Below are 27,569 nucleotides of genomic sequence, written 5' to 3'. Positions count from 1 at the left end.
CTGACCCTGAGATGGGGCTTTTAAACCTTCAAAGCATTTATCTCACGCGGATGTGATTTTTTAGCATCTTGTTCCTCTTTGACAGATTCACGTCAATAGATGATGAACAGGTTTAGGTGTGTTTGGCAGTCATTTACCAGCTCTCCTGCTGAGCTCTACTGGTTCAGTAGGGATGCAGAAATGGAAGGAGGGCTACAAAAGTGATGACCTGTGAGGTGGGATGCTGCCATCTAGTGGCCAAAATCTATCCTTGGATTGGAAAACTGCATCCATCCTCAGCAGCTGAAAGACATAATTTAAAATATCTTTATAACATGGGTATGACTGCTGACATGAGTAGTTGTGTTGTAAGTTTGAACTAAATAGACACCAGCAGGAGTCTTGGTTGTGGTGTCTGGATTGACCGACTGTGTTCCTGCCAGTGTTGGCACTACTGACATTTTGCAAATGTTCAATTTTAACACGTGAAAACAAAACCTGCTGCTTTTCCCCCCCCCCATCAGCTCTACCGGGCATCCGCGCTGTTCGAAACCATCCGCCATGAGGCCCAGCACAGCACCGACTACAAACTCTCTCTGTTTGACCTTCAAACCTCCTGTTACCAGGCTCTCCAAAGGGTCCTCGTCAGCCTTGGTGAGCCAACAAGACATTCTCCTATGTTCACCTCTTTTTTTTTTCACTTCCATTCATGTTTGCCTTTTTAATACATTGATGACCACTGACCTTTAAACACCTCAGGCCACCATGACGAGGCTCTGGCTGTGGCGGAGCGGGGACGCACGCGAGCCTTTGCCGACCTCTTGGTGGAGCGGCAGACAGGCCAACAGGACTCAGACCCCTACACGCCCGTTACAGTGGAGCACATCTTGGACACTGTCAACAGTCAGAGAGCCTTGGTGCTCTATTTCTCAATGGCAGCGGGCTACCTGTACAGCTGGCTACTGGCTCCAGGGGCAGGTAAGATCTATCTCGGCTTGGTTGAATTACAATGGTCAAAACTTTTTCGCGCATTGCAATGTTTTAGCCCCGAAACTTTAACTGGATCTTATGTGATATACAAACACAAAAAGCAACATCACAATGATGTAATAAGTACCAGACTTCATGAGAAAATTAATAGACTTCTCAAATCTGGCATCCATTGAAGAGTAGCAAGGAGACAGACATGTCAGAAGAGAGACAAAATTACCAGATTTTGGGCCTACTGGCCTATATGCGATATGCTGTGTGTGGTAACAAGAAAAGCGACAACACATTACTCTAAACACACACAATCCCCACATGGAGGGGGCCGCTGTATTTCTGCAGGGACAGGAACACCAATCAGAGCTGACTGGGAGATGGATGGAGGTAAATACAAGGCGGTCCTGGAAGAACACCTATTAAACACCATTCTGCAACATTTAGATGTGTTTCTGCTTCAATTTACCTCAATGAAATAATTAGGTCATTTGATGCAGGTGCTTTGGACCAGGGATGCAACTAAAGGTTGCTGGTCACCAGCACTTGAGGACTGGGTTCTGAGACCCCTGGTTTAGTTCAGAGCCTATTCATGTGTTACAATGAGTCAGCCAAAGCCCAGACCTAAATCTCAAGATCATTTGTGACAAGTTCTTAATGTTCAAATGCATTCTCCATCTAACATGACTGAGCTTGAGCTAGTTTGAAAATAGATATTGGCAAAAACATCAATCTCTGGACATCCAAAGCTGGTGGAAACGTGCCCTTAATAGACTTGCAGCAGCAGTAACTGCAACTGAAGGTCTTTCTACAAAGTATTACCTTTACTCAATCCCTCCACCCCATCCCCCACTACACAATTATGCACTACTTTGTGTTGGTCTGTCACATAAAAGCCTGGGACTATAACTGCAAATTGTTGAACCAATCCGCTAAATCGCATCAGTATCCTGAAAAAATGCAGAAATTCTTATTTCGCATTAAAGTGACAATCTTGTGCAGTACATGATCTAAGCGGAGTGGCGACACGAAAGCGCTCGGTTCCACACAAGCATAACTTGCTCAAATCAAAGCAGAAAAAAAAGGGCCTCGAGGCTGGAGGCTTCATTTCAGCTGACAGAGGGTGAGCAGATCAGATCTGACACCAAGTGGCAGTGCCACCTGCCTCTCCACTGTTAGCATTTGCCCCCTGCCTTGCTCTCCACCCTAGAAATCATCTGCAAACCAAGCGCACTAATTGATTGTGACACAGATTGTGACATGGCCAAACTTACTGCAAGAAAAGATATTTGCTTTTATATTAGATTTCTTATAATATATCTAATATGAAAAATATTTTTAGATTTCTTTCTGAATTCTTATCTACTGGCAAATCTTTGTCTGCCAATAAATTCTGTATATTTAGGAGGCAGACCCCCCTCCCCCTCCCCACCCCACTCCACCCCCTTTTTATTCCCCGGACTCATGAAATTCCTGTTTAACTACGGGAACAGAGAAAGCTCTGGGTTAATTAAGATGCATGTCATATGCCTCCCGTGGCTGCCGTACTGTTAGCTCTGCTTTACGCCCCTTTCGTTGTAAGGAGAGGAAATGAGAGCAGTGCCTCGTGTCCCATGCCACAGGCCCTCAACATTTGATCAAGACGAGCTCCCGGGCAACCAGCTGAACTTGACCCCCGGCGGTAGTCTCGTAAGCAGGAGGAACACCATAGAGAGCAGTGTAGCTCTTCAAAGCGTTAAATATCGCCCCAGGCAAAGAGAGTGCCACTTGCTCGCTAATCGCCTGTCTGTCACTTCCTGGCATTCCCTGGCATCCAGCTGGCACAAAAACATGGCCAGCTCTAAAGAAGTCCTTCAATAACCAAGGGGATTTAAATCTAAGGTTTCTACATGGTGTAAACTCTGCACAATTCAGACCCGGGTGTGCACGGGAACGCAACTGTGATCGTTCGTTCTTATAACTTTAACGTTGAATTCACGTACGAGTCTTGCAGACGGGACACATGCGCACGCGCAGCATGCGGTCCATCGCTCGGATTTCCTCCTGCCTGAAACAGATCTAGCAGGCAGCAGATGGCAGAGACAGCCTACTCTTATCTTTTATTGAATATTTGTTTGTTTTATTCATTTGGTTTCGCAGATGCACTGCTGCACATGGCCTTACCCACAGCTCTCAGTTTAAATGATCAAACGTTTCCTGGTGTAGTGAACAAGCCAGAGAAACGGCTTAGAAATGCATGGCGGCAAATGGAAACGCTCATGTTTGGTTCTGTCGTCCCTATCAACACAGGAATCCTGAAGTTTCATGAAGTGTACCTCGGCGAGGGTGTGTCAGAAGCAGGGTCCGATTTCCAGGATGGAGGTGGTGGTGGGGTGGTCAGCAGCTCTTCGCTTGAGCAGCACATTGCCAGCGCTCGGGAGGCCCTGGGAGTCGAGTCTTACTACAGCAGGTAGGATGGTTGCATCTTAATGACCATTTAACCCATCCTTATGTTTTGCATGTTCACCCTAAGGGCTTTGGGTGCCCCAGTTCTTTTTGGGATGTAGCTGTAGGGCAAAATAGTAGGTCAGGTCACAGAGCGTTCCACCCTGTTGAGACATTTTTGTAGAATGCTGGGGGACGATGTAATGAATTGTGTGGGTTTGAATATGAAAACGGCAGATTCGCAACAGTAGTAAGCCAGAAGTCCGTGACCTTGTTTAGCAGCTCCGCACCAAATACTGTGACATTATTGTTAAAAACAAATATAATAGAGCAAACTAAACAGATTGGAAAATATGACACTTTATAATTTACCTTATCAGGTCCCCGAAGGGCAATTCGTTTGCAGAAAGTAATAGTAGTAGCAACCATCACACGATCACACAAACAATACTGACAATAGACGAGACAGAAGGATACAAAGCGACTTATAAAGTTAATGGAGATCAATCTAAAACACACATTTGCAAAAGAAATAGGACTGGAGCTAAGACTTGAAGTAAAGATTAACGATCAAAGCTGAAGTTGAAGTCAAAATTAAAGTGCAGCAATTAAATAGCGACCTTAAATCAGGACCTGAGAATCTAGAGTTTGTTTAAAAAGCCAGTAACTGTAGGGACAAAACAGATTTTCAGTCTGTTGGTTTGACACCTTGGGAGGGCGTATCTCCTACCTGAAAGGAGGGGCTTAAAGTCTTTGTACTGGGGGGTCTGCCAACATTTTTTTGGCTTTGGTCACTGATCTGGACTTGAATAGGTCCATAATGTCATTCAGTTGTGCTCCAATGACTTTTCTGCATTCTTTAATGACGCTCTGCAAGCCGTTACGGTTTTTCAGATCCAGCGAACCAAACCAGCAAAAAAAAAGAAAACGGTGAGAACAGATTCAATAAAACATTTTCATAAAAACACAATTAACATTAAAACTCCTCAATTTTCGAAGAAAGTGCATCCTCTGGTGGGCTTTTCTACACAGTGCCTGGGACTCAAATGTTCCCAAGAGTACAGGTACCTGCACCCATGTACTTGTACTCTTGCACCACTGCCTGTCCGTTTATGAAGACAGAAGAGAGAGGGCGAGGGACCTTTCTGAAGTTTATGCATATTTATTTTGTTTTGTACACATTAATGTTCAAAAAGGAAGACTGGCACCACTGGAGAAAATCCTGCATGACTGGGCCAGTTGGGGCCTCGCCACTCAATAAGGACACAATGACAGAGTCGTCAGCAAACTCAATAATGCGATGATTCTCATGCTGACTTTGGCACATGAATATAAAGATCAGCAGCACCTGGACAGCCTACATTCAACTTTTCTACACACCAAGAGATTCCAAGTACAGAACAAAAATGTATTTAAGGGCTAAAAAAGGGGATTTGCATGAGATGCTCCCTTCAAGGCAGTTTCTAAGGGCCATGTTTAGAGGAAAGTAATAGTTTTAAGTAGCAATGATTTGGTTTATTTGAAACTGGCTATATTACCATGTAGAGCATACTCATTTGACACTCATTTCCTAACCCTCTATGGAGCAGCTTAAATTAGATAGTTTGTTAGAAAAGGTAGAACAAGTACAACCATTCAAACGTCCGTCTATCCATTTTCTAACACATCTGTCCCTTGTGGGGTCGCGTGTGATGCTGGTGCCTATCCCCCACTGTCAATGGGCGAGAGGCGGGGTACACCCTGGACAGGTTGCCAGTCTATCGCAGGGCAACACAGAGACAAACAGGACAATCAGTCATTCTCGTCTACACTCACACCTAAGAAGAATTTAGAGAGGCCATTCAAACAGTGCAGGAAAATATGTGGTTGGTTGATGACCACCTAGCCACTGAAGTTAATAATGAACCAGTGAGAGTTAAAAGAACTTAAATGTTGAACTTGAGTGAAGAACAGGTTTCGAAGTGCTGCTACTATCATTATAATTGTTTTGGATGTTTCATACGCCTCTATTTTCAGGCTGCATCTTACAAATCTAGTTAAGAATAACTTGCATTGGAAATTACTCTATAGCAAGTGTTTTTATTGAAATGTCAATGAGTAAAGGTCAAGAATCATATAATAAAAAAATTATCATATTAAATAAAATACAACGGAGAATCATGAAAATCAGACTAAACCTTTCCTGTTTTAGTTCCATTAGGATTACCTAAATTATTTTCAATTCCTAAATACCACAAAAATGTGGGAATTTTTGACAGGATTGTTGTTATGGTAAATGGTAAATGGCTTGTACTTGTATAGTGCTTTATCAAGTCCTACGACCCCAAAGCGCTTTACACTACAATCAATCATTCACTCACATTCACACCCTGACGGCGGTGAGCTATGTTAGTAGCCACAGCTGCCCTGGGGCAGACTGACAGAAGCGTGGCTGCCATACAACGGCACCACCGGACCCTCATTGTTCATTTAGAAAAGTAATTTTCTGCCAAACTTCAGCTTCTGGCCGATGTCTTGATAGCTTTCACATTTCCACCTCATTTTCTTTACTCATGAAGCCATCAATTTTGTGGAGTGCACCAGGTCCTCCTTCAGCAAAAAAACGCAACATCATGCTAGCAACTTATACGTTGCACTTGGTTTGATTCCTCAAGTTAGCTGTGTTTAATTTCAGAGTAACTCTTTACACTGCCAGGTTTGACACACCCCACTGTCTCTGAACACAAGATGCAAACAGGTATTAAACTCTCCTGTAGGACTTCCTCCAGTCTGGAAAAATACTCTTTTCTGTCCCCAATCACTGCTTCAAGACCTGACCCACGGTATATTGGGCACGCTTGTCTATTCTTCTGCTTGCTCACCTCTCTTTGCAAAGACACACGCTGTTTCTTCCACAAGACGGCAACCACTGTAAAGACAAAAAAACAAACAATGCACCAAAAATGGATTTCTGTAAATACAAGAAAATATGTGCAGCTAAAAATTATACTCAGCTGAATTCTGACAACTAATGTGGGTCCATTTAAGACCACATTAGGGTCCTGATCTGGACTGCGGTTCACCATTTATGGGTCTCTGCTCTAAATGTGTCTTCAAAAGTTAAATAAATGGACAAACACTCTCCCCCTCTTCTGTTTTGTGCAACATCTTGTGCTACTCTGCCGAGCAAATAGCACAGCCATGCCAGGCACAAAATTCATGACGTGCAGTAAATTGTGATGCAGTGAGCACATCTGATATGAATCCTCCCTTCTTCACGGTTATAAATGCATATGAAGGTTTCACACACTGCTATACCAACTGTAACTTGTAAAATGCCTGCACAAATTGATTGTAAATCTCCTCATTGTATCGACTGCTTTTAATTAGAGTGCAAACCGCGTATTATCGCGCAGCTGATCGTTAGCTGAAAAGAGTAAAACTGAATTATTTCCTGTCTCAGCTGTTGCCAAAACCTTACATTTCTATCCCCAGAGTTAGCTGAATGGTCATTTTATCATGCCTCTGTGTGTAAAGAGCATTATTCTGCCCCACTGAACCCTTGGATGACAGGCCCCCCCACCACCTGCATGAAAGAGTCCCCTCTCTGCTCCGGGGAAATAAATGAGATGGAATAATGGCTCTTTATATTGCAAGGGATGGTGAGTCCACCTGACAAATAGTGCATCAGAAGTGAAGCAAAAGATAAAGCGGGTTGCTCAGAGAATCAGAAGGAGTAGAAGATTGAAAAGAGGCGATAAAATCAATGGGGAGACTCAAAGGAGCCGAGGTTGGTAAATAAAGACCTAACCTACAACTGGGGATGCAGCCAGAGGGAGATGGAGGAGGCAGCCGCGTGGGAGTGAAAGTTAAAATCGCCCACTGACATCCTTTCTGGCGCTTCTCTAGTTTGTATTTGATCCATAGTGACCAGCTGGTGCGCCCAGTGCCTGTCTCAGATGCTGTGGCAGCTTGGCCCTCCTGCACCATTATCAGCTCATTTACTACTCCAAAGGGAAGTTGCATACACACCATTGTGCCTGGATGGGCACAATATGGCACCACTTACCGGCCCATTCACTATCTGGAGTGCAGACAAAGGCGCTGCAGCACTCTGAAATGACTGGAGACTAAATGAATGAGGGGGGAAGTGAAGTAGTAAAAGAATGTGTGCAAAACAAAAACTGACAAAGGGAGGTGATGATGAACTGTTTCGACAGGATATCTCCCTGTTGCACCATCAAATAGCTTCAATGTGATGCTCATTACGTCCAATAATAATTGGATTCTGGGAGTTTACCACAAGACACAACAGCAAAAAGTCTTCCTGTTTGCCCAGATGAGATTTTTAATTTTTTTTAATAAAGACAGGTTATTGTGTGCCTTACTCAGATTCCTCTTTGGTCCACATTCGTTGAACCCAGCAAGTTGCTCCTCTGTCCACCTTCACATGTTGCCACCATGGTCCACTTTTAACTTACTTGTCATATGCTGATATGACTTTATAGGACTTTCCTTTCCTTTTCTGTTCAGTCGTAATATGCAGTGTTGGCCATAAGTAAGCAACTACACAGAGCAGCTGGTTTCCACCTATAGAGCTGATGAAAATAGCTGTTCACAATGGTGTAGACCAGGAGTGTCCAAACGTTTTGGCATGTGGGCTGAGATTGTCCAGTTAAGTCGTTGAGTGCCAAAAAAGGAATACAAAATTAATAAAAATTAACCCAAAAATTATGTTGTGATTTATTTATTTTTTAGTTTGCTCTACAAACATGATTATTTTAATGACACCAATTAAGTCAGATTTCCTGTAGGAAAGGAATGTGTAAATCACTGTAGATTCAGAACTTTGCCCTATTAAGAGATGGTCATCCAGTTTACAAAATATTTTGAACTCGATGGAAAAAAAAAACAAGACTTATTTTTGGTCTAGCAATATAAGGACAGGATTTGTGTCCTTCTGTCTATGAAAACACTTGCTGTATTTAGCCAACTTGAATAAATTAATTCAAGGCAGAACTCATTGAATAGATATTGTCCTATTTACTGTGAAATTAAAGGGAATGTAGAAAGCGTTGCTATTAAAAGACCAATGCTTTGTGTTCCAACATTTTCAAATGTAAGATTTTAACCTGTCTGGTATAATTTTGTCCTAATTAAAACACTCTAAAGTTTTATCTGCATCAGCCACCTCTGCTGGTGGACCAAATCATTCTTGAAATGCAGTCGGAGGGCCGCACAAAATCAGTACAGGGGCCACAAATGGCCCCCGGGCCGCACTTTGAACACATCTGGTGTAGACTATTGAGTTGTGCTACAGACTTTTAATTGACAATTAGTTGTGATAATTTGTGGTGGACATGATCCTTTATATAAAATGTGTTGCCAACGGAGACGTTGCGTTCCTTTGCTGAAACGTATGGCCGTTTGTGGCATCGTATTTTGACATCTTTATCTTTTCAGTCACAAGAAAGATGTTGGTCAAGTGAGGAAAAAAATTATCTTAAATCTAAATCTGCCAAGAGTATGAACAACAACTGAGTGAATGATATGGAAGTATAGATGCCATGGCAGCATATTATAGTAAACAGCAGTATATTATTACTAAAATCTCAAACTATCAACATTATGTCTTTGAATGACCTAATAAAAAAGAACGATAATGCCTGCTATTCATGACATCGCCAGGAGAAGCATACATACCATAAAACAGTTTAATATGTCTATATAAGATGTATATTTGGTGTGTTTTCAATCTTTCTTGTGAGAGCGTTCTCCTGCGCCTGTGTAAGAAGGGTTGAAATCTGACATTTGGCTTGTTTTAAACTTCAAACACGACAGACAGAAACAGGGGGGTGAATTGTGGCGATAGCGAAGAGTAGTGGGGTGGGATTGGGAGTGAGGTGGGGGTGGCTGACTCCCCACGGACTAGATCAGCATTACCAGCATTATAATGAAAGGATTTAACTGCGCTTATCATCGAGGATGTCGGCTCAAGGCTGGGAAAGTGGGCCAAGTGTGTGGGTTGAATGGCGTGTATTTATGGCGGATCAGGAGCGTGTGGAGTTTGTTTAACCGCAAAGAAACAATGTAAGTCTCTGTATTGTCTGCTGTGCTCGAGAGGCACTCTTTTTCTTCCTGCCAATATTTTTTTTTTTTTATATGGTTGACTGTTTCTCTGACTCCCGTCTCTCTTTCTGTCTCCGTCAGGGGGTGTTCGAGCAGCGAGACGGAGAGCGAGGCGGGAGATTTTTTGGACCAACAGTTTGAGGAACTCAACAACAAGCTCAACTCGGTCACCGATCCGACGGGCTTCCTGCGCATGGTGTCGAGAAACAACCTGTTCAACAGGTAGGCGAGGGTTGCGCATCGCCAGAACCGCCCTGGGTTCCCCTGACCTGAGCACCACATTCTGCTTAGAGCCTCCTGCTCACAAAAACAAGAAGATTAAAAAATGTGTCCTTGGGTGAGGAGATTCGTGGGTATTGTGGCTCGTCTGTGAAAGGACTTTCTTTTCCATTGTCTCACCAGCGCAGAGGCAGCATGTGAATCCTCCTTATTAAATAGACGGAGTAGAGCCAAGCTGCTAAAGCCCTTATCAACTCTCTCCTCTGATGGAGCCGCGCGTGTGTGTGGATGTTCATCTGCGTGGATGAGCCTTTTTTTTCCCCACACACCAGAGGCCAGTGTTTAGGCCGTGTTTTGTTGCGCAGATTTAACAAATGTCCGTCACTGGCATGCTCAGCGTGCGATTTGTTAGCAAAACCCAACCTATGCTTGTACGTCGCACCGATAGGTAATGCATGTCAGTAGAAAGTGTGTGTGAGTGTGTGTCTGGGTCATATTTTCCTGTCCTAGTCCACAGTTGAGCTGCTCTTTGATGAGGGAGTAATTCCAGCTTTAATTGAGTCTCTGTGCTCATTAAGCCCCTTTAATGGGCTGCTGGTAATAATCCTCTCATTCTTTCTGGCCTCAAAAAAAAATGTTGAATTGTAAAGCTGAACATGCTAAGGAGCCCGTCTTCTTCTCATAATACACAAACCAAAGAAAATGAGGGAAAATTCTTAAACACCGTTCTCTTGAGATTTCTCTTGACATCATTAGTGCTCTTTCATGAGCTTTCTTTGCATTTGCTGATTTTATTCTCCCACATCTACAATTTCTATCAATTTCTAATACAAATAGTTGTTTTGGAAACAAAGAATAGCATTTAAAGTTAAATTAGAGGTGAACCGATCACAAATTGTTTGGTCAATTTCTGAAGTAAGATCCTCGTTCCCCCCATTTTACAAGACAAGATAATTCACTTTATTCTGTTTTTGTGCATTTGAAAATGTCATATGTACCCTATCAGAAAATGTTGTCTTTTTTTTTCCTCCCACAAAATATTTTTTTAAAATGATTAACAACTGTGTCCGACTTTATGTTTGAGAGGAGAAGCTGTGATTTATTGTGTTAGAATGTTAAATCAGTCATTTATTCTGACTATACAGGAGCCTTAGGCAGCCTTTCTGCTATGACCGGTCATTAATAATTCGTATCAAAAGCAGCAGCAGGGTCCCACTGTGTGAGTAATGCCAGAAACAGAGGACCCGATAACTCAGCCGGACAACAGGAGCGGTTTCAAAAAGTTTATTAAAATTTAAAGTCTTGGTTTTGGACAGGAAACAACCAGGAGAGCATACAGGAACCGCTGCAAGGGAAGGAGAAAGGTTAGTGGCTGTGAACACCTCGGTGGGAAATAGTGAGCACTGGATAAAAGCCGCCAACCTGCCCTGAGTCCGGGAGGTTGCAATGGTTCTGAAATATGGATGCAGGGGCTCCGTTTGGGTGCGGAGAATGGCACAGCGAGTGGGCCGGGAGGTCTGCTTCACACTGATAGCGGACAGGGCTGAGGCGAAGGGGGAGCTCTGCGATCCAGGTGAAGGTCATGCACAGAGAACAGAGCCAGGCGGAGGTAACCAGTGGGCTTGGGCAAACGGCGGTACGACAGGTCGGTGTCCAGAATTCAGAGGCCAACGGGAGAGTCTGACAAGGGCAAAGCCAAAGAGAAGTGATGTATGCAGTGAGCCGACGCTTCGGCTCGAGTAATCAAGGCAGATTTCTCGCCAAGCGTGTAACGAGGCTTGTGTCGGTGGTGACGTTTGAAGCCCCGGGGGGCCAGCCGTACCACACGACTCATTCAAGAACGGAGTCGCCGGGTCGCACATGATTCATGGGGCCAGCTAAACGCTGCCGATTTCCCCCGTCACATCTTGTTGTCTTGGCATCATTTGCAATATGTTTGTCATTTGTAGCTTTGAAAACAGCAAACAGCAAGAAAGAGGAAAAAGGTTTTATCCCAACATACATGTTGTCTTTCTTCTGACTCACTCACTCGTCTGTTCCCTGTTAGAAGATATTTTGTCAACCAGTTGTGAACACTTAACGGACTTCGGTTCTTTCCCGCTAATGTTTGTATTTTTCAGTTTTTGCTTGTAAAAGGGACTTGAAGAGGCTTTAACAGTTTAAATAAGTCATCATAAGCACATTTAGAAAGTATTGTAAGCACATTCCCAGCACAGCCCTCAAACCACTTTCCAATTCCCTTTCAATTCAGCTATTGTATCATAGAGACAGGTTAAGATCATACTAAGGTCATGACTGAAATTTGTTTATTGGCATCACACATTCATTTATTCAGATTAAAGCTTCAAACACTGAATTCATGTCAAATGATCACTCTGCTTGTTGTACATTTATTGTCCACTTGATGGAACTGTAGAATAAATGAACTATCCTGCTGCCGCGACTCAGTGCTTCAAAAGGCTCCATCTTGCCATTACTACAAAACAGGGAGAAACCAAAAAAAAATGTGACTAGGCCGGGAACAGGCAGGTTATCAAAAACCACAGGATGTTGTACTACTCACACAGTGGCTTTTAAGGATCTGCCAGAGACAGACTGTGTGAGGCAGGTACATATAGGGGGAGTCACAGGTGGAAGGAATGCAGGTAATTAGGGCGGAGCCAGGTGTTGCTGCTTCTGCTGATGAGCGGAGCGGAGCATGGCAGAGAGCGGCACACCGACTAAAACACAACAGATGCAGGAGAAACAGAGCAGATATATTACAAGCTGCTGAAACAGCAAGCTACTATTCACTCCAGTGGAAGAAAAAAATGATTACAGGGTGGACATTTTAAACTGGGTGTGGCATCAGCATTCTGGGCAGGGATCTTCGATTCAGATCCTCGAGAGCCGGGGTCTCTGCTTCAACACACCGAGTCACATAATCAGCTCATTAGCAGAGCTCTGGAGAACATGACTGCATTCTAAGGAGGTGATTCAGCCATTTGATCCAGGTGTGTTGGACCAGGGTCACATCGAAAGGTTGCAGGATGCCGGACCTCGAGGACTGGAAACGAGGATCCCTGGTTTGGGGCAATAAAGACTATTAGGGCAGTTTTCATTGCTAACCGCAGTCATCAGTATTTATGTGGGTTAGTTGTAAAGCAAGCAGACCGTTACCCTAACTATCAGAGAGGCAGCATTTGCTGATCCAGTTTGTTCCATGACAGTCTTCTTATACTTTTTGTTTGTCCTCCTGATTCCTTTTTAAAAATCTCATTGATACTTGAAATAGTCTTATTCCCTCAGTAGCAGCTTCTACACTTAAGAGTGTTGTGGTTGTGCTTCTGCATGGTGTTCTCACTAATCTGGGAAATAAAATGAGATTTTCAGCTTCCCACCAGCTGATTAACAATCGGAGCGGGTCAAGCCAAAAACCCGCAGACTCTGATCACCAGACAGTTTCTAGCTGCATCTGTATAGTGATTTACAAATGAATACCGTTATATTAGGGCCGGCTCAGGAATAATACAGCGAGGATAAAAAAAAAAAAAAAAGATTTGTCAGTTGCTCTCTTTTATCTCTAATCTTTACAGAGAAGCTTGAAAGGATTAGTATGCTAAGGTGAGGATGAAAGTCTCTGTCTAATCCGATCAGCGTGGAAACCATTAGGTCATTATGAACAGTCGACACATAATGAGATTGTTTGATGATCTTGATGGTAGCTGTCGGCGAAAAAAAGGCCGTAAACCCAGATACAATATGGAGCGTGCTTTGAAGGGATCATTTAGTAAAGAAAAAGCACATTGTTTCAGTTTGCGAGGACGAAAGTAGGTCAGTGTGCACGATGATTTACATGTGGACATTTTTAGCGTTTTGATCACTCTGAGCTGAGGCCGACGGCCAGTGGATGCCGTCTTCACCTCCAGCCTCACCGCCTGCTGTCTTTTAAATTCATTGCTTCGCTCTGCGCGCTACACATTCTCTTGGCTTCTACCTTGCCTCCTCTCTCATTCCTCCTGTCAGGCTAACAAACGATTGTTTTGCTTTCCCGTGGAGACCCATGCCAAGGCCCGGGAGAGAGACAGCGTGTTGAGAAGCTTGAGGGAAGCCTGTGGCCCGAGGCGACCAGAAGGGCAGGATAGATGTCTGTTGGCAGGGGTCCGGCGGAGACTCTGGCTCTAGTCGAGCAGATGGAGTGCAGTGACAAGTTCAGACATAAAGCCTGGACCCACAGGGCCAAGCAAAAAGGTTTCTAACCCCAGGGCCACCATTAGCCCAGCTCTCGGTGTGCTGGGCGTTTGGCGGGGCTGAGCTGGGAGCTGTTACGTCCATCACGCCACAGATATGTCGCAAATGAAGGGACTTCAAACAATTTTTGTAAAAATACTTTTATAAAAAAGACAACATGGAATGAGATTAGCATTGCTATACATTGCTTATCTCTTATAGAGAATCAGCAACAAGGTCAGCTCTACTAATCTTGAGCCCTGCAGAAGTGCAATGCTGCCATCTAGTGGAGCCTTTGTGATCGCATCATGATTTCACTGTGGTTCACATAGTCCCGCCTCAAGATTTGCTAAACTTGGATCTTGCTGGAAGCATAAAAATATGCATCTTATTTTCAGCTGTTGAGAGTTGGCTTGCTCCTCTCTTCACTGCTCATCCAAGTTTATTTTTACACAGCAAAAAGCAAAACCAACGTGCAGAGACACGACGGTAAATAGAAAAAGAACAGAATACTGAGTGGCTGGTGTTATCTCTGTGGATCCTTGTGTTACATGTTATGTTTTTTCATACAGTGACTTTTTCGTTTATATCTCTGTAAAAAAGAAAAAAAGGAAGAAAATATCAAAATGCGGTCCAAGGCATTAGAGGGCAAGAAGGGGTATATAGTCTCTCCAGATATTTCTGGGTCGGCTCCTAGGGTCTCCATTAAAGAGAACCTCCAAAGGTAGGCGCCCAGGAGGCATCCTGAGCAAATGCCACAAACACCTTAACTGACTAGCTTTGATGCACAGGAGCAGGTTTTACTTGGAACTCGACATCTCACTTTATCTCCGAGGCTGCGCGCAACTGTACAGAGGGAGTTCATTTCAGCTGTTTGTATTGGATTGCCATTCTGTCTGTCATGATGACCGGGTAGGAGCAGAACCTAGATGGATCACCGTCGGCCTTCGCTCTTTCTCCCCCATGACGGACTGGAGCAGTGCCCACATTACTGCCCCCCTCTGTCTATCCGTCTTCCGCTTCATCTAGAGCCAGAGGGAGCAGTGCACCTGTTTCCAGCTAAGAATCGTGATCTGAGACTATGAGGAGGTGACTCTCATCCCCAGTTCCTCACCCTTAACAGAAGCACTTGCATAAGCAAAGATAAGATGCTGAGGTTCCAAACCAGACACCCTGCTGTCCACGACAACAGGCAGACAGAATTGTGGGAGCCCTGGCGGGGTATACCAGCGCAACAAACTAGCGTGACTTTAGGCTAAGAATGCAAACACAGTTTTTGCTTTGGTTCTACGTGGACCGGATACCCCTTAATAGCATCCCTGGGGTCCTGTACCGCTGCCTCAACCCCTACAAAATGCCTCAGATGAAATCTCCGTGGCCATTCTACAGATCTACAAGGCACGTGTGGACAGCACAACTCCCACGACCCCTCCAGGTGCTCCGCGAAGGACCTCTCAATAATTTAAACACACCCTCTGCTTCCCTTTCTTTAAATTGATGAAAAACAAAAACATAATGAGTTTATGTCAAAAAGACGAAGTGAGAGATTCTGCAGAGTTAAACCTCCGTTGCTCTATGTGCTGTCTGTGCAGGAGCTGCCAGAGTATGACCAGCCTCTTCAGCAACACTATGTCTCCGGCCAAAGATGGCAGCTCTTCCCTGCCTCGTCGCTCGAGCAACCTTGGCAAACCTCCACTGCGGGCACTTTACGATTTACTCATTGCACCTATGGAGGGGGTGAGTAATGGCCTGCATCCTATTATTTTGTTAAGGACCGAGCCCTAAAAAAAACACATACATTGATGAACGTTTTATGTATAGATTTTTCTTTTTCACTTTCTTTGCCTGACAGGGGCTGATGCACTCCAGCGGGCCTGTTGGCAGACACAGACAGCTGGTGATGGTCCTGGAGGGAGAGCTGTACCTCATCCCGTTCGCTCTGCTGAAAGGAAGCTCCTCTAACGAATACCTGTATGAGCGTTTCAGCCTCATCGCCGTGCCCTCCATCCACGGCCTTGGATTCAGTGCAAAGGTTTGGCTCCTCATTCAGTTCCCTCAAAATTAAAATGATGCCTGTTTTAAAACCAGTTAGCGAAATCCCTGAGCATCTGTGCCTGCATTGCCTGAAAAAGGAATATTAACTGCGTCTTTGTGCTCTTAGACTCACTCCCGACGTCCTGGACCGGCTCCCTGTGGCGGTGTCTCCATGGCAGCAGTGGTGGGAAACCCTAGGCTGCCCTCGCCTGTGATGGACCGCTGGCTTTGGGGGCCCATGCCCACCGCCGAGGAGGAGGCTCTTATGGTGGCCGAGCTGCTGGGCTGTCAACCTCTCACATGCTCGTCCGCCACCAAGGAGCGGGTGATTGGTGCCCTCACACAGGCTGAATGCGCCCATTTCGCCACCCACATTTCCTGGAAGCTAGCGGCGCTGGTGCTCACCCCAAACCCCGAATGCGTGCCCGGCGGGACAGGGGCCACCGTCGGGGTGGGAACGATAGGCCGAGGCGCAGGCGGGAGGAGAGGCAGCAGCGGTCGAGGCAGGAAGGGCTCTGTTGGCAGCGGCTACACCATCCCCGAGTCTCTGAACACGCAGGACGACAGCAGCGACGTGGAGAGCATCTGCGACAGTCCGCCCCTGCAGGAGTTTCTGCTGACGGCCGCGGACATCTTGGACCTGCGGCTGCCCGTCAAGCTGGTGGTGCTGGGGTGGGTGCAACTGGCTTGGCGAGACAAACGGTGCCTCGCAAAAAGTATTCGTAACCCCTTCGACCTGTGCGACTTTTATTTTATAGAAACGAGCCCGAAACACATCACAGTTGTGAATGGGAAGGAGTGTGATACATGTTTTTCAATCATTTTAGAAATGGAAATATATAAAAGGTTGGCCTGCACATATATTTAGAACACTATAATTTATGACTTCCCTCTCCTTGTTGAATCAAATTGTCCCATCTGCCATGTTTCCCTGTGGAGAACGTGTGTTCGGGGTGATGTGCATGGTTATTTATTTCTCTATCCACATAGCAATTTTCATGTAGGGCCAAAACCCCATCTGAATAGAACACCTTCCTTTGCGTGTTTTATGTGTCTCCTGCACGGTCTGTAGCAAACTGCAAGCAGCACTTCCTTTAAGCTTTCTTTGATAAAGAGTTCTTTCATAAAGAGTGGCAAGACTTGTGGAGTGTACAGCGAGCAGCTGTAAAGCAATGCTGCTACCTGAGCTGTCGATCTCCACAGCTCCTCCACAGCTCCCACGGGCCTCTTGGCTGCCTCTGTGATTAACTTCTTGCTGAGCCTGACGGTTTAGGTCAGCGATGTCCAACTCCAGTCCTCAGGGGCCGATGTCCTGCATGTTGAAGGTGTTTTCCTGGTTGAACACAGCTGAACTTAATGAGTGGCTAATCAGCAGGCCTCTGATGACATATTGAGAAGGTAAATCATTCATTTGAATCTGACGTGTTGAAGCAGGGACACACCTGAAACGGGCAGGAGACCGGCCATTGAGGACTGGAGTTGGACATGCCTGGTGTAGGTGGACCGTCGTGTCTTTGGAGCATTTTGCAGTTGTGTCATTCTCTTCTTGCTCTCAGACCTTGGACTGAGCAGTACTTTGTGAGATGTTCAAAGCTAGTCCTGCTTTAAACGCCCCCAGAACTTCATCCCTGAGCTGCCTGCTGCGTTCTTTGGCCTTTATGACGCTGTTTGCTCACTGATGTCCTCACATAGACTGCTGAGGCCTTTACAGAACAAGCTGGATTTATGCTGAGATTAAATTACACGCTATTTACTAATGAGGTGAATGTTTAAGGCAACTGGTTTCACTGGATTATATTTTAGGGCATCGGAGTAAAAAGTCCTGAATGCAAAGGTTTATCAACCTTCTATGGGTTTTACTTGTAAAGAAAAACATAAATCAGTTTTCCTTCTGCATCACAATTATGCACTACTTGTGCCGGAGTCTCATATAAATCCCAATTAAAAATCATAAAAGTTTATGTTTGTAACATGACGGCATATAAATCCTCACGAGCTGCTTCAGAAAGCACTGTCTTTTACGAGAGCGCACGCTGTCATTAAACACAACACAGCGAAACAAACCCCTTCTGGCTCCCTGTGGCTGCAGGTCGTACCAAGAGTCGAGCAGCAAGGTGACAGCAGACGGCGTCGTGGGACTAACCAGAGCCTTCCTGGCCGCCGGGGCTCAGTGTGTTCTGGTGTCCCTGTGGCCCGTACCCGTCGCAGCCTCCAAGGTCTTCGTCCACGCTTTCTACTCCGCGCTGCTGAACGGGACCAAGGCTAGTGCAGCGCTGGCGGATGCCATGAAGACGGTACAGAGCAGCAAACAGTACTCTCATCCCTCCAACTGGGCAGGTGAGAGATGGCAGTCATGCGTTCATTCAGATGCAGTCAAACGGAAATGACGGTCCTGGAATGACCTGTTCTTGTTGCTTTATTCTCCCTTTCAGGATATATGCTGATCGGCAATGATGTGAAGCTCAACAGCCCGTCTTCCCTTATCGGCCAAGCCCTGGCTGAGATTTTGCAGTATCCTGATCGGGCTCGTGACGCTTTGAGAGTTTTACTCCATCTGGTGAGATGTCGACACGGGCCGCGCAACAACCCCGACAGCCCGCAGCACACAAGCGCGCCGACTGCATTGCTGTTGCTGTCCTTTCAGGTGGAGAAGTCTCTTCAGAGGATACAGAATGGCCAGCGTAATTCCATGTACACATCCCAGCAGAGCGTGGAGAACAAGGTCGGCGGCGTCCCCGGGTGGCAGGCCCTGCTGACAGCTGTGGGCTTCCGTCTCGACTCCGCAGGCACCGGTATCCCTGCTGCGGTTTTCTTTCCCACCGCTGACCCGGGAGACAGGCTCCAGCAGTGCAGCACCACGCTACAATCACTGCTGGGTATGTGCAGACAAGCTGAAGATCACAGGTCAGACAGATGCAGGAGCTGTCTCAAGTTATGGGCTCTGTTGTTTTGTCTCCCCGGTGAAAGCTCAAGGTGCTAGAGGTGAAATGAAGATCCTTTTAAAAAAAATAAAGGCACTTTTTAATAAAAAAAAAAACTGCAACTTCTTTTGGGTACACTCGCAGTTCTTTTACTGATTTATTCATTGCATTATTTTTTTTTTTGTTTCACAGAAAAAATATCATCTATTGGTTTATGTCTCTGTCACATCAAGCATGAACTATTTAGTGCGGGCTACTTTGAGGTATAAATACTGTTTCTTGAAGGAATAACAACGAGCCTCCTTTGTTTTTCCCTCCCTCAGGTCTGCCGCCGCCAGCTCTGCAGGCTTTGTGCAAACTCATCACAGCTTCAGAAGCAGGAGAGCAGCTCATCAACCGGGTGAGAGCCTGCGCTGCTTCAAACAAATGCACCATGTGAAATTGATCTTGGCATCGAATGGCATGCACTATTTGAATTAGAAAAGTGTCAAGGAGAACGGGACCTCGCAAAAGCGCTCGTATCTTTGAACTTTCCCAGTTTTACGTTTCTACCTGGAACGTCCATATTTTCATTGGGATATCATATGTCAGACAAAGCGCATAATTGAGAAATGAAAGGAAAAATCACGGTTTAACCCTTTTTTTTAATAAATAAAAATCTGAAAAGCCATTTACTCTTTTACTCCTCAATAAAAAAAATCTCAGAAGTAATTTGATTAGTAGAGTCCCAAGCTTTAGACATCTCACAAGCTATGTTTATGAGCACAAAATTTCACCATCGGATTAAAATGTATTTGGATTAAATAATCAGATTGTACTGTTTATATGGGCACACAATCAATTAATCCGATCATAATGTGCGTGTATATGCACCCGGCTTTAATCAGAAAAGAACCACTTTGACATGCAGAGTTACTAAATTCCCCTAAAAAAATATCTAAGAAGTATTTCTGTCTTTGCTAAACAACAAAAGATAGTAAAACAAAAAGCAGTATTGTACGAGTTTGTTTGTCTTTTGAGGGCCCAGGATGAATTTGTTCGATGTTCTGATTATGGTTGAAAGTTTACTGAGTAAGCAACAATTTTTAGCTCTTATTGTTTCCAACAGAAGGTTGTATTGGGAGCCCCGACAATTTTGGTTCCCGACGTATTTTAGCCACTCCCCAACTCAGAAATACATCATGTTTACGTCAGGCGTACATGTGCTCTCAGGTCAATTTGCCACATTGGGAATATCTTGAGCCCGACATCCGTTACATGCACGTTGATCGGATCATGAATCGGCATAAATCACCCCTCTCATTCGGATTACAATCTAATTCCAATTGATCTGAATCCAGTCATCATATTCCAATTGGCTTGTCTATATTACTTTTGTCCATGTAAACGTAGCTACGGGTTCTTATTCAGCCCATCATCTGAGAATGAAAAAAGTGTCTCCCAACTGGAGTCCTGCCAGAGCAATTCACAAATCTGGACTTTATGCAGGAGTTTCAAGAAGAAAGCCACAGCAAGGCTAGTTTGTAGTTTACTGTAGCCATGTAAGGGGGATTGTAAACATGTGGAAGAAGGTGCTCTGGTCAAATGAGACCAAAAGTCTAACTTTTTACTGTATCTGCAAAGTAGCTGTAATCTTATTGAAATGGGAAAGGAAATACAAGTCGCTGTTAGAGAAAGTCTGTGTTACTTCTTTTAACCTCATATTTCATTGGTCCTGGAGTATCAGGGTTATATCAGATACACAGTTAGAAAAAAGAAAGTCATTGTGTATCTTAATCTGCATCTAAATGCGGTATATAAGCACTGCTGTGCTCGCTACAATGCCAGTTGTCTTCCTCCTCTAACCCAGCAGAGGTTTATTACTCTGTGCGTATCACATGCAGCAGTCGCGTGCTCGGACTGAGAAGCCATGCAGTTGGGCAGATATTTAGCAGTTTCTGGGAACACAACATGAAACAATGCTCCAACTGGTCTATATGAACTGATTGCACCAAACTAAGCACTAATTTTAACTTTTCCCTCCTTCTCTTCTTATGACTTATGAATCTTTTTAACCATTGTCTGCAAAGTGTGTGCATGCATTAAAAGAAGCATCTTATTCTCTTTTCCCTGCAACCACCTTTTGGTCTGAAGGCTGTCAAAAACATGGTGGCCATGGTAAGTGACCATTCACCTACTTGCACTGCATCCCACTCTGCTCTGCCTTTCCACTCTGAGTTAAAAAAAAAAACAATTCTTGCTAAAAATAAAAGTGATCAGAACAACAGCACCCATTGTAAAGAGGCTGCACAATAGTTGTATCATCTGATGTGTTTTGATGCTGTCGAGTGCTTGCATGGCTATAGGAGGCTGAGCTACCAGTTATTGTGGATATTTTTGCACGTCCCATTCCTTTGTTTTGCACTGAGGGATTTTGGTCGCTGGAGGATTCACAGCGCCGGATTATTACAAGTCAAAAGAAAGTTTCAGATTAGTTGCAGGGATTAAACTGTGATGTAAAAGGCACCACGGCACAGCTGAGGTTTACTTTTACTTTCTGCACAGTTACATCAAGCTGACAAAGTTGTCCCTGTTGTTAGATTTGTAATCCCCAAACAAAGTCTGCCCTCAGTCCACGTGAACATTCCCACAAAGGTCCAATTCTTTGAGTTCTAATTCTCTGCAGCTGTTTTTTTTTTTTTTTTTTTTTTTTGTCGACTCATTAACTCATACAAAGGGTTTAAAACAAGGAACAGAATTATATGCTTCATTTTGTGTATTTCATTAAAAGCTGTGTATTTTTGTAATTTCTGGAGACATCAACAGATCACAATAAATGGATGAGAATGAAATCATGATCAGCAGTGTAGAGTTGCAGAGCTTAACGCTGAAGTTATTTAACTTACTGATGAAATAAAAATCTGAGCTTTACAAAATAATGTTTTAAAATTCTAAGTCTTGTCTCCTTTGTTTACCAGCTGCACCAGGTGCTTGTCCAACTCCAGACAGGAGAGAAGGAGCAGGACTTCTCCCTCCTGCCCATTCAGGTGTCCATTAGCGTGCAGCTATGGAGGCTGCCTGGATGCCATGAATTTCTTGCTGCTCTTGGTAAGTTAACTGTTAACTAAATTAAACGGCCTCCTGTACTGTCCCAACCACTTCGCATGAAGGTTATGAATAGTGATTTTATTTATGCACAAATGAAAATCTCTTAAACTAAACAAAGTGTTGATCCCCCACCCAGTAAATTAAAATGTTAAGTTCATATGTATTATGCATTGATTTCACACGGATCGATTCATTTCAAGACCTTGTTTCTGTTGTTTGTGATGATCATAGCCTACAATTGCAATTTAAAATTTTGTTTATGAAAAAGATATATCATGTAAGATCACAAAAAATAAAAAAGTATGTGCCCTCAAAACTTGGCTAGGGCTTTTAATGTGCTTGGATACAGCAATCTATAAGGAGCCAAACCCCAGAAATGACCTTTTGTAGCTTACCCTCCCTGTGGAGGGGGTCAGTGACTGTCTACCACCAGGTCAACAGTCTTCATGACTTTAGAGCCATAGCATAAATTTCAGTGTAAGAAATCCTTTTTTATTGCTCTGATGTAACATGCAACTGAATTTTTGTTTTTTTATTAGCTGTAATCCATAATCATCAAGTCTAACAGAAATAAACATCTGAACTATATCACTGTGTGTATAATGGATCTATGTATGATTTCCTTTTTGTGTGTGTGTTTGATTTACTGAAATAAATGAACTTGGGGACATTCTTGATAGATGATGATGATGATGATGATGATGATGATGATGATGATGATATATTATTTATAGAGGTGTGCATGCGTGCATGGAGTTTAAGTCACCTTTAATAATTTTTAAATTACATTTTGTTGTCATTTTGTGTGCGCAGGATTTGATTTATGTGAGGTAGGACAAGAAGAAGTGGTGCTAAAGACGGGCAAGCTGGCTAACCGGCGCACCTTGCACTTTGCTCTCCAGTCTCTGCTGGCGCTGTTTGGTAAATCTGTTTGTCTGTGATAAATGTACCATTTTTATTCAGTCATCTTGTCTTCTTTTTATATATATATAGGTTTTCACATTGAAATATTTCTTGTTTTCTTTGTTTTCAGACTCCACAGAACTGCCCAAGCGCCTGAGCCTGGACAGCTCATCCTCCCTTGAGTCTTTGGCTTCGGCTCAGTCCGTGTCCAACCCATTGCCAGTGGGATACTCCAGCCTTCCTTTCTCTCCCCCTTGCCTGGACAATCAAGCATCGGATGCCATCTCTGTCTACAGCCTCAGCTCTGTAACTTCCTCCATGAGCTTCGCCTCCAAGTCAGACTGTGATTTCCTTAGTCATCGGCAGCGGGGTGGCGCCACTGCACACTACACTGTTCACAAACACCCTCATGTGCCACGCAGTCGCTCATCCCCACACGGAGCTGCTGCTGCAGGGGCGGGAACGCGAGGCGATGAGGAGGAATACGAGGGCTTCTCCATTATCAGCAGCGAGCCGCTGGGAAGCCATTGCGACTCGCTGCCTTTGCCGCCAGGCCACGGTCAGCGACACCACCGAGGAGGCCGAGGGGTTGGTGGGTCCACAGGAGCAGGGAGAGGCTACACGGTCTCGGTGTCATCACGGGGCAGTGTCAGCACCCCGACGTCTCCTGTCAAAACATCCCTGGTGCCCAGCCCAAACTCGCCCTTCCAGAAGGTGGGCAAGGTGAGCAGCTCAGACACAGGCGAATCTGACCAGTCCAGCACCGAGACGGACAGCACTGTCAAGTCTCAGGAAGAAAAACCCGTCCATCTGGATCCTCAAGAGCTGGCCCAGAAGATTCTGGAGGAAACTCACAGCCACTTACGAGCCGTGAGCAGTCTTCAGCGGGCCGGAGCAGAGGGTGGGACAAGTCCTGCTCCCACCTCAGCTCGGAGCGGTACGTTCCGCTCTTCCGAAACCAGCGCGTTTAGCCGTCCTGACAGCAGCGCCAGTGGTCGAGCTCAGTCTTCCCCCAAACCCAAGCCCCCCTCCCGCTCTTCTTCCCTGCAGAAGGTAAGCTCCGGATACAACAGTCCTGCAGTCTCCGAGTCTTCCCAAAAAGACAGTAGCCATCCTTCACCCACCCTGGACAGCCACGCGCAGTTCAAGCTGAAGTACCCAAGCTCTCCGTACAGTGGCCACATTTCCCGCTCTCCCAGTAACGTGTCCCCCAGCTCTGGACACCAGTCGCCCGCCGGCAGCGCCCCGTCTCCTGCACTGTCCTACTCCTCAACAGGTTCGGCCTGTTCTACATCAGCCGATGCGCCCGATCTGGACCGGCTAAGACGAGGGGTCATTGACGAAAAAGTCCAAGCTATCCACAACCTGAAGACATTTTGGACTAATGCCGCAGCTCAACAGCAGCAACATCTCGGTCCCGTCAAAGCCATCCACGGCACCTCTGGGCCTATTGCTTCGGCCGGTAGAGACGTACTCAGCCTTCTGAACCTTTCCCCGCGCCGCTGCTCCCCTCACGACACTCAAGACAGCCTGGAACTGCGGGAGCTGGGACTGCAGTCACTGGACAGCGGCACCAAGAATTCTTCCAATGGACACCACTGTTCCAACCCCAGAAAAGTTGCCCCATCGCCCACAATATCCACACGCAGCAGCCCTGGTGCTCGTCCTATCCGACTGCCTGCCGGCAACGGATACAAATTCCTCTCGCCGGGGAGATTTTTCCCGTCTTCTAAATGCTGAAACGTTGAAAGTGGTTGCGTAATTTACCATCCCATGTGCCAGAGGGTCAGAGCACCTTGTCAGGACCGCCGCTGGTCCGTCAGGCCTGACTCAGTCGGAGGGATTTCTTTGACTCGTATTTTCCTGCAGAGACAGATGAACAAACGGTTTGGAGACTGTCTTGTCTTTGTGCCCATAACACTGTAAATGGCAATGAGAAATACTCAACGACCTGATACTGTGTTTGTGTGTAACTGTGTCAGGTAGCTCTAAATGCAATTTGATATTTTTTTTTTCCCAAATAAAATTTGCTGTTTGTGTGGGCAAAAGATGCAACAAATCTTATTTCCCTCCATTCTATTTTTTGTTTTTTAAAGTTAATTATTATTATTATTATTATTGTTTGTTATTGTTGTTAATATTAAAAATTATTATTATTGTTATTATTATTATTATTATGTTTTGTAAATTTATTTGTGTTTCACAATCAGTATTAACTGTTTTTATAATTGAAAAGTGAACAAATCTGTACCTTGTAAAGATGGATAGCGTGAGGAAAAAAATCAATTTAATATTTTTTATGAAATCAAGAGGGCATTTTGCCTGATTTCTTTGTGATCTGAGTGTCTGCTCTGAAGCATGGATTCTCTTGCTATTCAGTGTTAAGTACCATGTATGACTTTTTAGCCCATGATTTTTTGAGATTGAACATGGCAGTTTCACAGCAACCATCTGTCATTTATCAGTAAACTGTTTCAATAAAAACATCATGTTTACTTTCTTGTCTTCCTAGCTTGGCAGTGGTTTGTCAACATGACAGACATACAAGTGCCTAAAGTACTGTGAGAAAATAGTTCTCCCCTTAATGAATTCTTCAATTTTTGCTTTTTTTTAATGACTTACTTGTACAAATGAACCTGAGAAAATACAAAATGTTCAGTTTGAAAAAAAAGAATGATTTCATTTGTTGAAGTCAAAAAGCTATACAAAACCAACCTGGCCCTATGTGTAAACATACTATAATTGCCCCTTAAACCTAATAACTGGTTGTGTACCGTAGCAGTAACAACTACCATCAAGTGTTTGCAATTACTGACAGTGACTCTAAATCACTGTGGAGGAATTTTGGTCCACTCTTCTTTGCAAAATGTAGCCACATTGGAGGGTTTTCTCATTACCAACAGCCTGTTTAAGTTCTTTCCACAGCATCTCCATTGGTCTTGACTGGGCAAGTGCAATTATTTCATTGCTTTTAGACATTCACAGCTAGACTCGCATTTTTGCAATCGATTATTGTACTGCTGTATAACCTACAGCAGTACAATAATCCAATAATTAACCTACAGTCTGGGGCGACTATCCCACCTCCACCAAGATGTTTATTTTCTAAAATGCTGTATTAGTTTAACGGTGAATGTAACAGGACACACACCTTCCAAAAAGTTTACCCTTTGTCAATCCATTGAATATTTTTTTAAAAGTCTTGGGGATCATCAGCATTTTTGACAAATGTTTGTGTTATTTTTGGTCAATTAGTTTTCGACCTGCAAATTTCCTAAAGGCTTTGGGACCCATTCCTTCATAGATGTAAATGCCTTTGTTTCTTTGTTGCTTTTTGACATCCTTTAGCTTACTTCATGTTGTCAGACAGATTCTATTAAAGAGATTTCTTGATTCTAGAGGTCTGGCAATAATCAGACTTTGTTGTGGCCGGTGAAACTGAACTCAGAGGTTTAAGGTGTATCTTAAGGTGTAACCTATGTAAAGACTTAACCTCACCCCCAGACACACTTTAAAAAATGCTGCCAAAGTACACGGTTCCAAGAGACACGGATGAACGGTGGACGTTTTAATCAGTTCTTGTTGCTGCGGTGGTCAGGACGAGGGAAAGTGACCTGTGGAAATAAGGAGTGACCAGGATGACATCTGGTGGTTTTTCTTGCCGAACTGTTTTTGTGTTGTTCCAGATTCTTTACCCCCAATATGCATGGTTTTGGTGACGAAAGCATGGAAAACTCAACTGCAATAGCTACTGTTCAACCCTAAGAGGGCAGCACTTAGATGGTTTTAAGACTGAATAAGTCTTTAATGGGGCTAATATTATTTCCCATCGATTTAGATTGAGTATATGGACTCTAAGTAAGAAACATTTGCGTTCACACACTCAATAATATTAATAATTTGAAACTTAAAGACAAATTTGATGAATTCTCTTGCCAAAGTGTGACAGTCACAATATTTAAATATACATTTCCATTAAAAAGTGTGTGTGTGTGTGTGTGTGTGTGTGTGTATGTATGTATATATATGTATATATATATATATATATATATATATATATATATATATATATATGCACACACACACACACACACACACACTGTCTCTCACACACATATGCGCTACCATAGTGACTTTTTTAGACAGACACTGGCTTAGGATGCACATATAACATATAACAAGGCATAATATTTTCCCACTTATTTATTTTAAATAAATTAAGTCAGTTGACTGCTCTGAGAAGTCTAAAGCATATGATCCATATTCAAGTCCAATATAGTCCATGTCAACTGTGCAGCAAAGTAAAAATCAATATAGACTGATCAGTTGCTGACCAAGAAAAAGGTCTGCAATAGTCATGAGACGATTGTGACTGAAGTTAACAGTTGCAAAAAACAAACAAACTAACTTGTTTGTTTAGTAGATTTGAGATGTGGCTTTCAAATCTAAGAACACTTTACCAACTTTCAAGAATGGTCGTGGCAGTATCGTGCAGGAAATCTGTTTAGCTGCAAGTGGTATTGGTGTGTTGAACAAAGGGAATAAAACAATAAAAAGGCAGGACTTCCTCCAAATTCTTAAATTCAAATCCTCAGCTAGATGGATAGAACCTGGTATGGTGTAAAGATAATCACTAACACATCAAAATTACTTCTCTTCAGATGTAGTTTTACACCGCCTTGAGAAACAGCCAATCTGAAGAGA

The 27,569-nt window shown here is 44.0% G+C and overlaps 1 protein-coding gene across 3 annotated transcripts in view; it reads left to right on the top strand.

Moving 5' to 3' along the window:
- LOC105939218 (tetratricopeptide repeat protein 28) overlaps positions 1 to 25,360 on the top strand; it is a 306,671-nt gene extending 281,311 nt beyond the window's left edge. For 2 of the 3 annotated variants that reach the window (XM_021307931.2, XM_036144490.1), the window contains 15 exons: positions 504 to 633; positions 739 to 957; positions 3,250 to 3,409; positions 9,574 to 9,714; positions 15,513 to 15,657; positions 15,773 to 15,952; positions 16,082 to 16,626; positions 18,044 to 18,291; positions 18,387 to 18,511; positions 18,599 to 18,830; positions 19,199 to 19,275; positions 21,009 to 21,032; positions 21,833 to 21,962; positions 22,776 to 22,883; positions 22,996 to 25,360. In XM_021307931.2, the coding sequence (XP_021163606.2) occupies positions 504 to 633; positions 739 to 957; positions 3,250 to 3,409; positions 9,574 to 9,714; positions 15,513 to 15,657; positions 15,773 to 15,952; positions 16,082 to 16,626; positions 18,044 to 18,291; positions 18,387 to 18,511; positions 18,599 to 18,830; positions 19,199 to 19,275; positions 21,009 to 21,032; positions 21,833 to 21,962; positions 22,776 to 22,883; positions 22,996 to 24,605 (4,074 nt within the window). In that variant the 3' untranslated portion in view covers positions 24,606 to 25,360. The remainder of the gene's footprint in view (positions 1 to 503; positions 634 to 738; positions 958 to 3,249; positions 3,410 to 9,573; positions 9,715 to 15,512; positions 15,658 to 15,772; positions 15,953 to 16,081; positions 16,627 to 18,043; positions 18,292 to 18,386; positions 18,512 to 18,598; positions 18,831 to 19,198; positions 19,276 to 21,008; positions 21,033 to 21,832; positions 21,963 to 22,775; positions 22,884 to 22,995) is intronic. The other variant, XM_021307932.2, reaches the window with a different exon arrangement.
- Positions 25,361 to 27,569: the final 2,209 nt, after the last annotated feature.

The sequence above is a fragment of the Fundulus heteroclitus genome, chromosome 12 (assembly GCF_011125445.2).
Source record: "Fundulus heteroclitus isolate FHET01 chromosome 12, MU-UCD_Fhet_4.1, whole genome shotgun sequence".
In the NCBI taxonomy this organism is placed as follows: Eukaryota; Metazoa; Chordata; class Actinopteri; order Cyprinodontiformes; family Fundulidae; genus Fundulus; species Fundulus heteroclitus.
The sequence above is the reverse complement of the archived record's forward strand: the minus strand, read 5'-3'. Positions and strand labels throughout refer to the sequence as shown.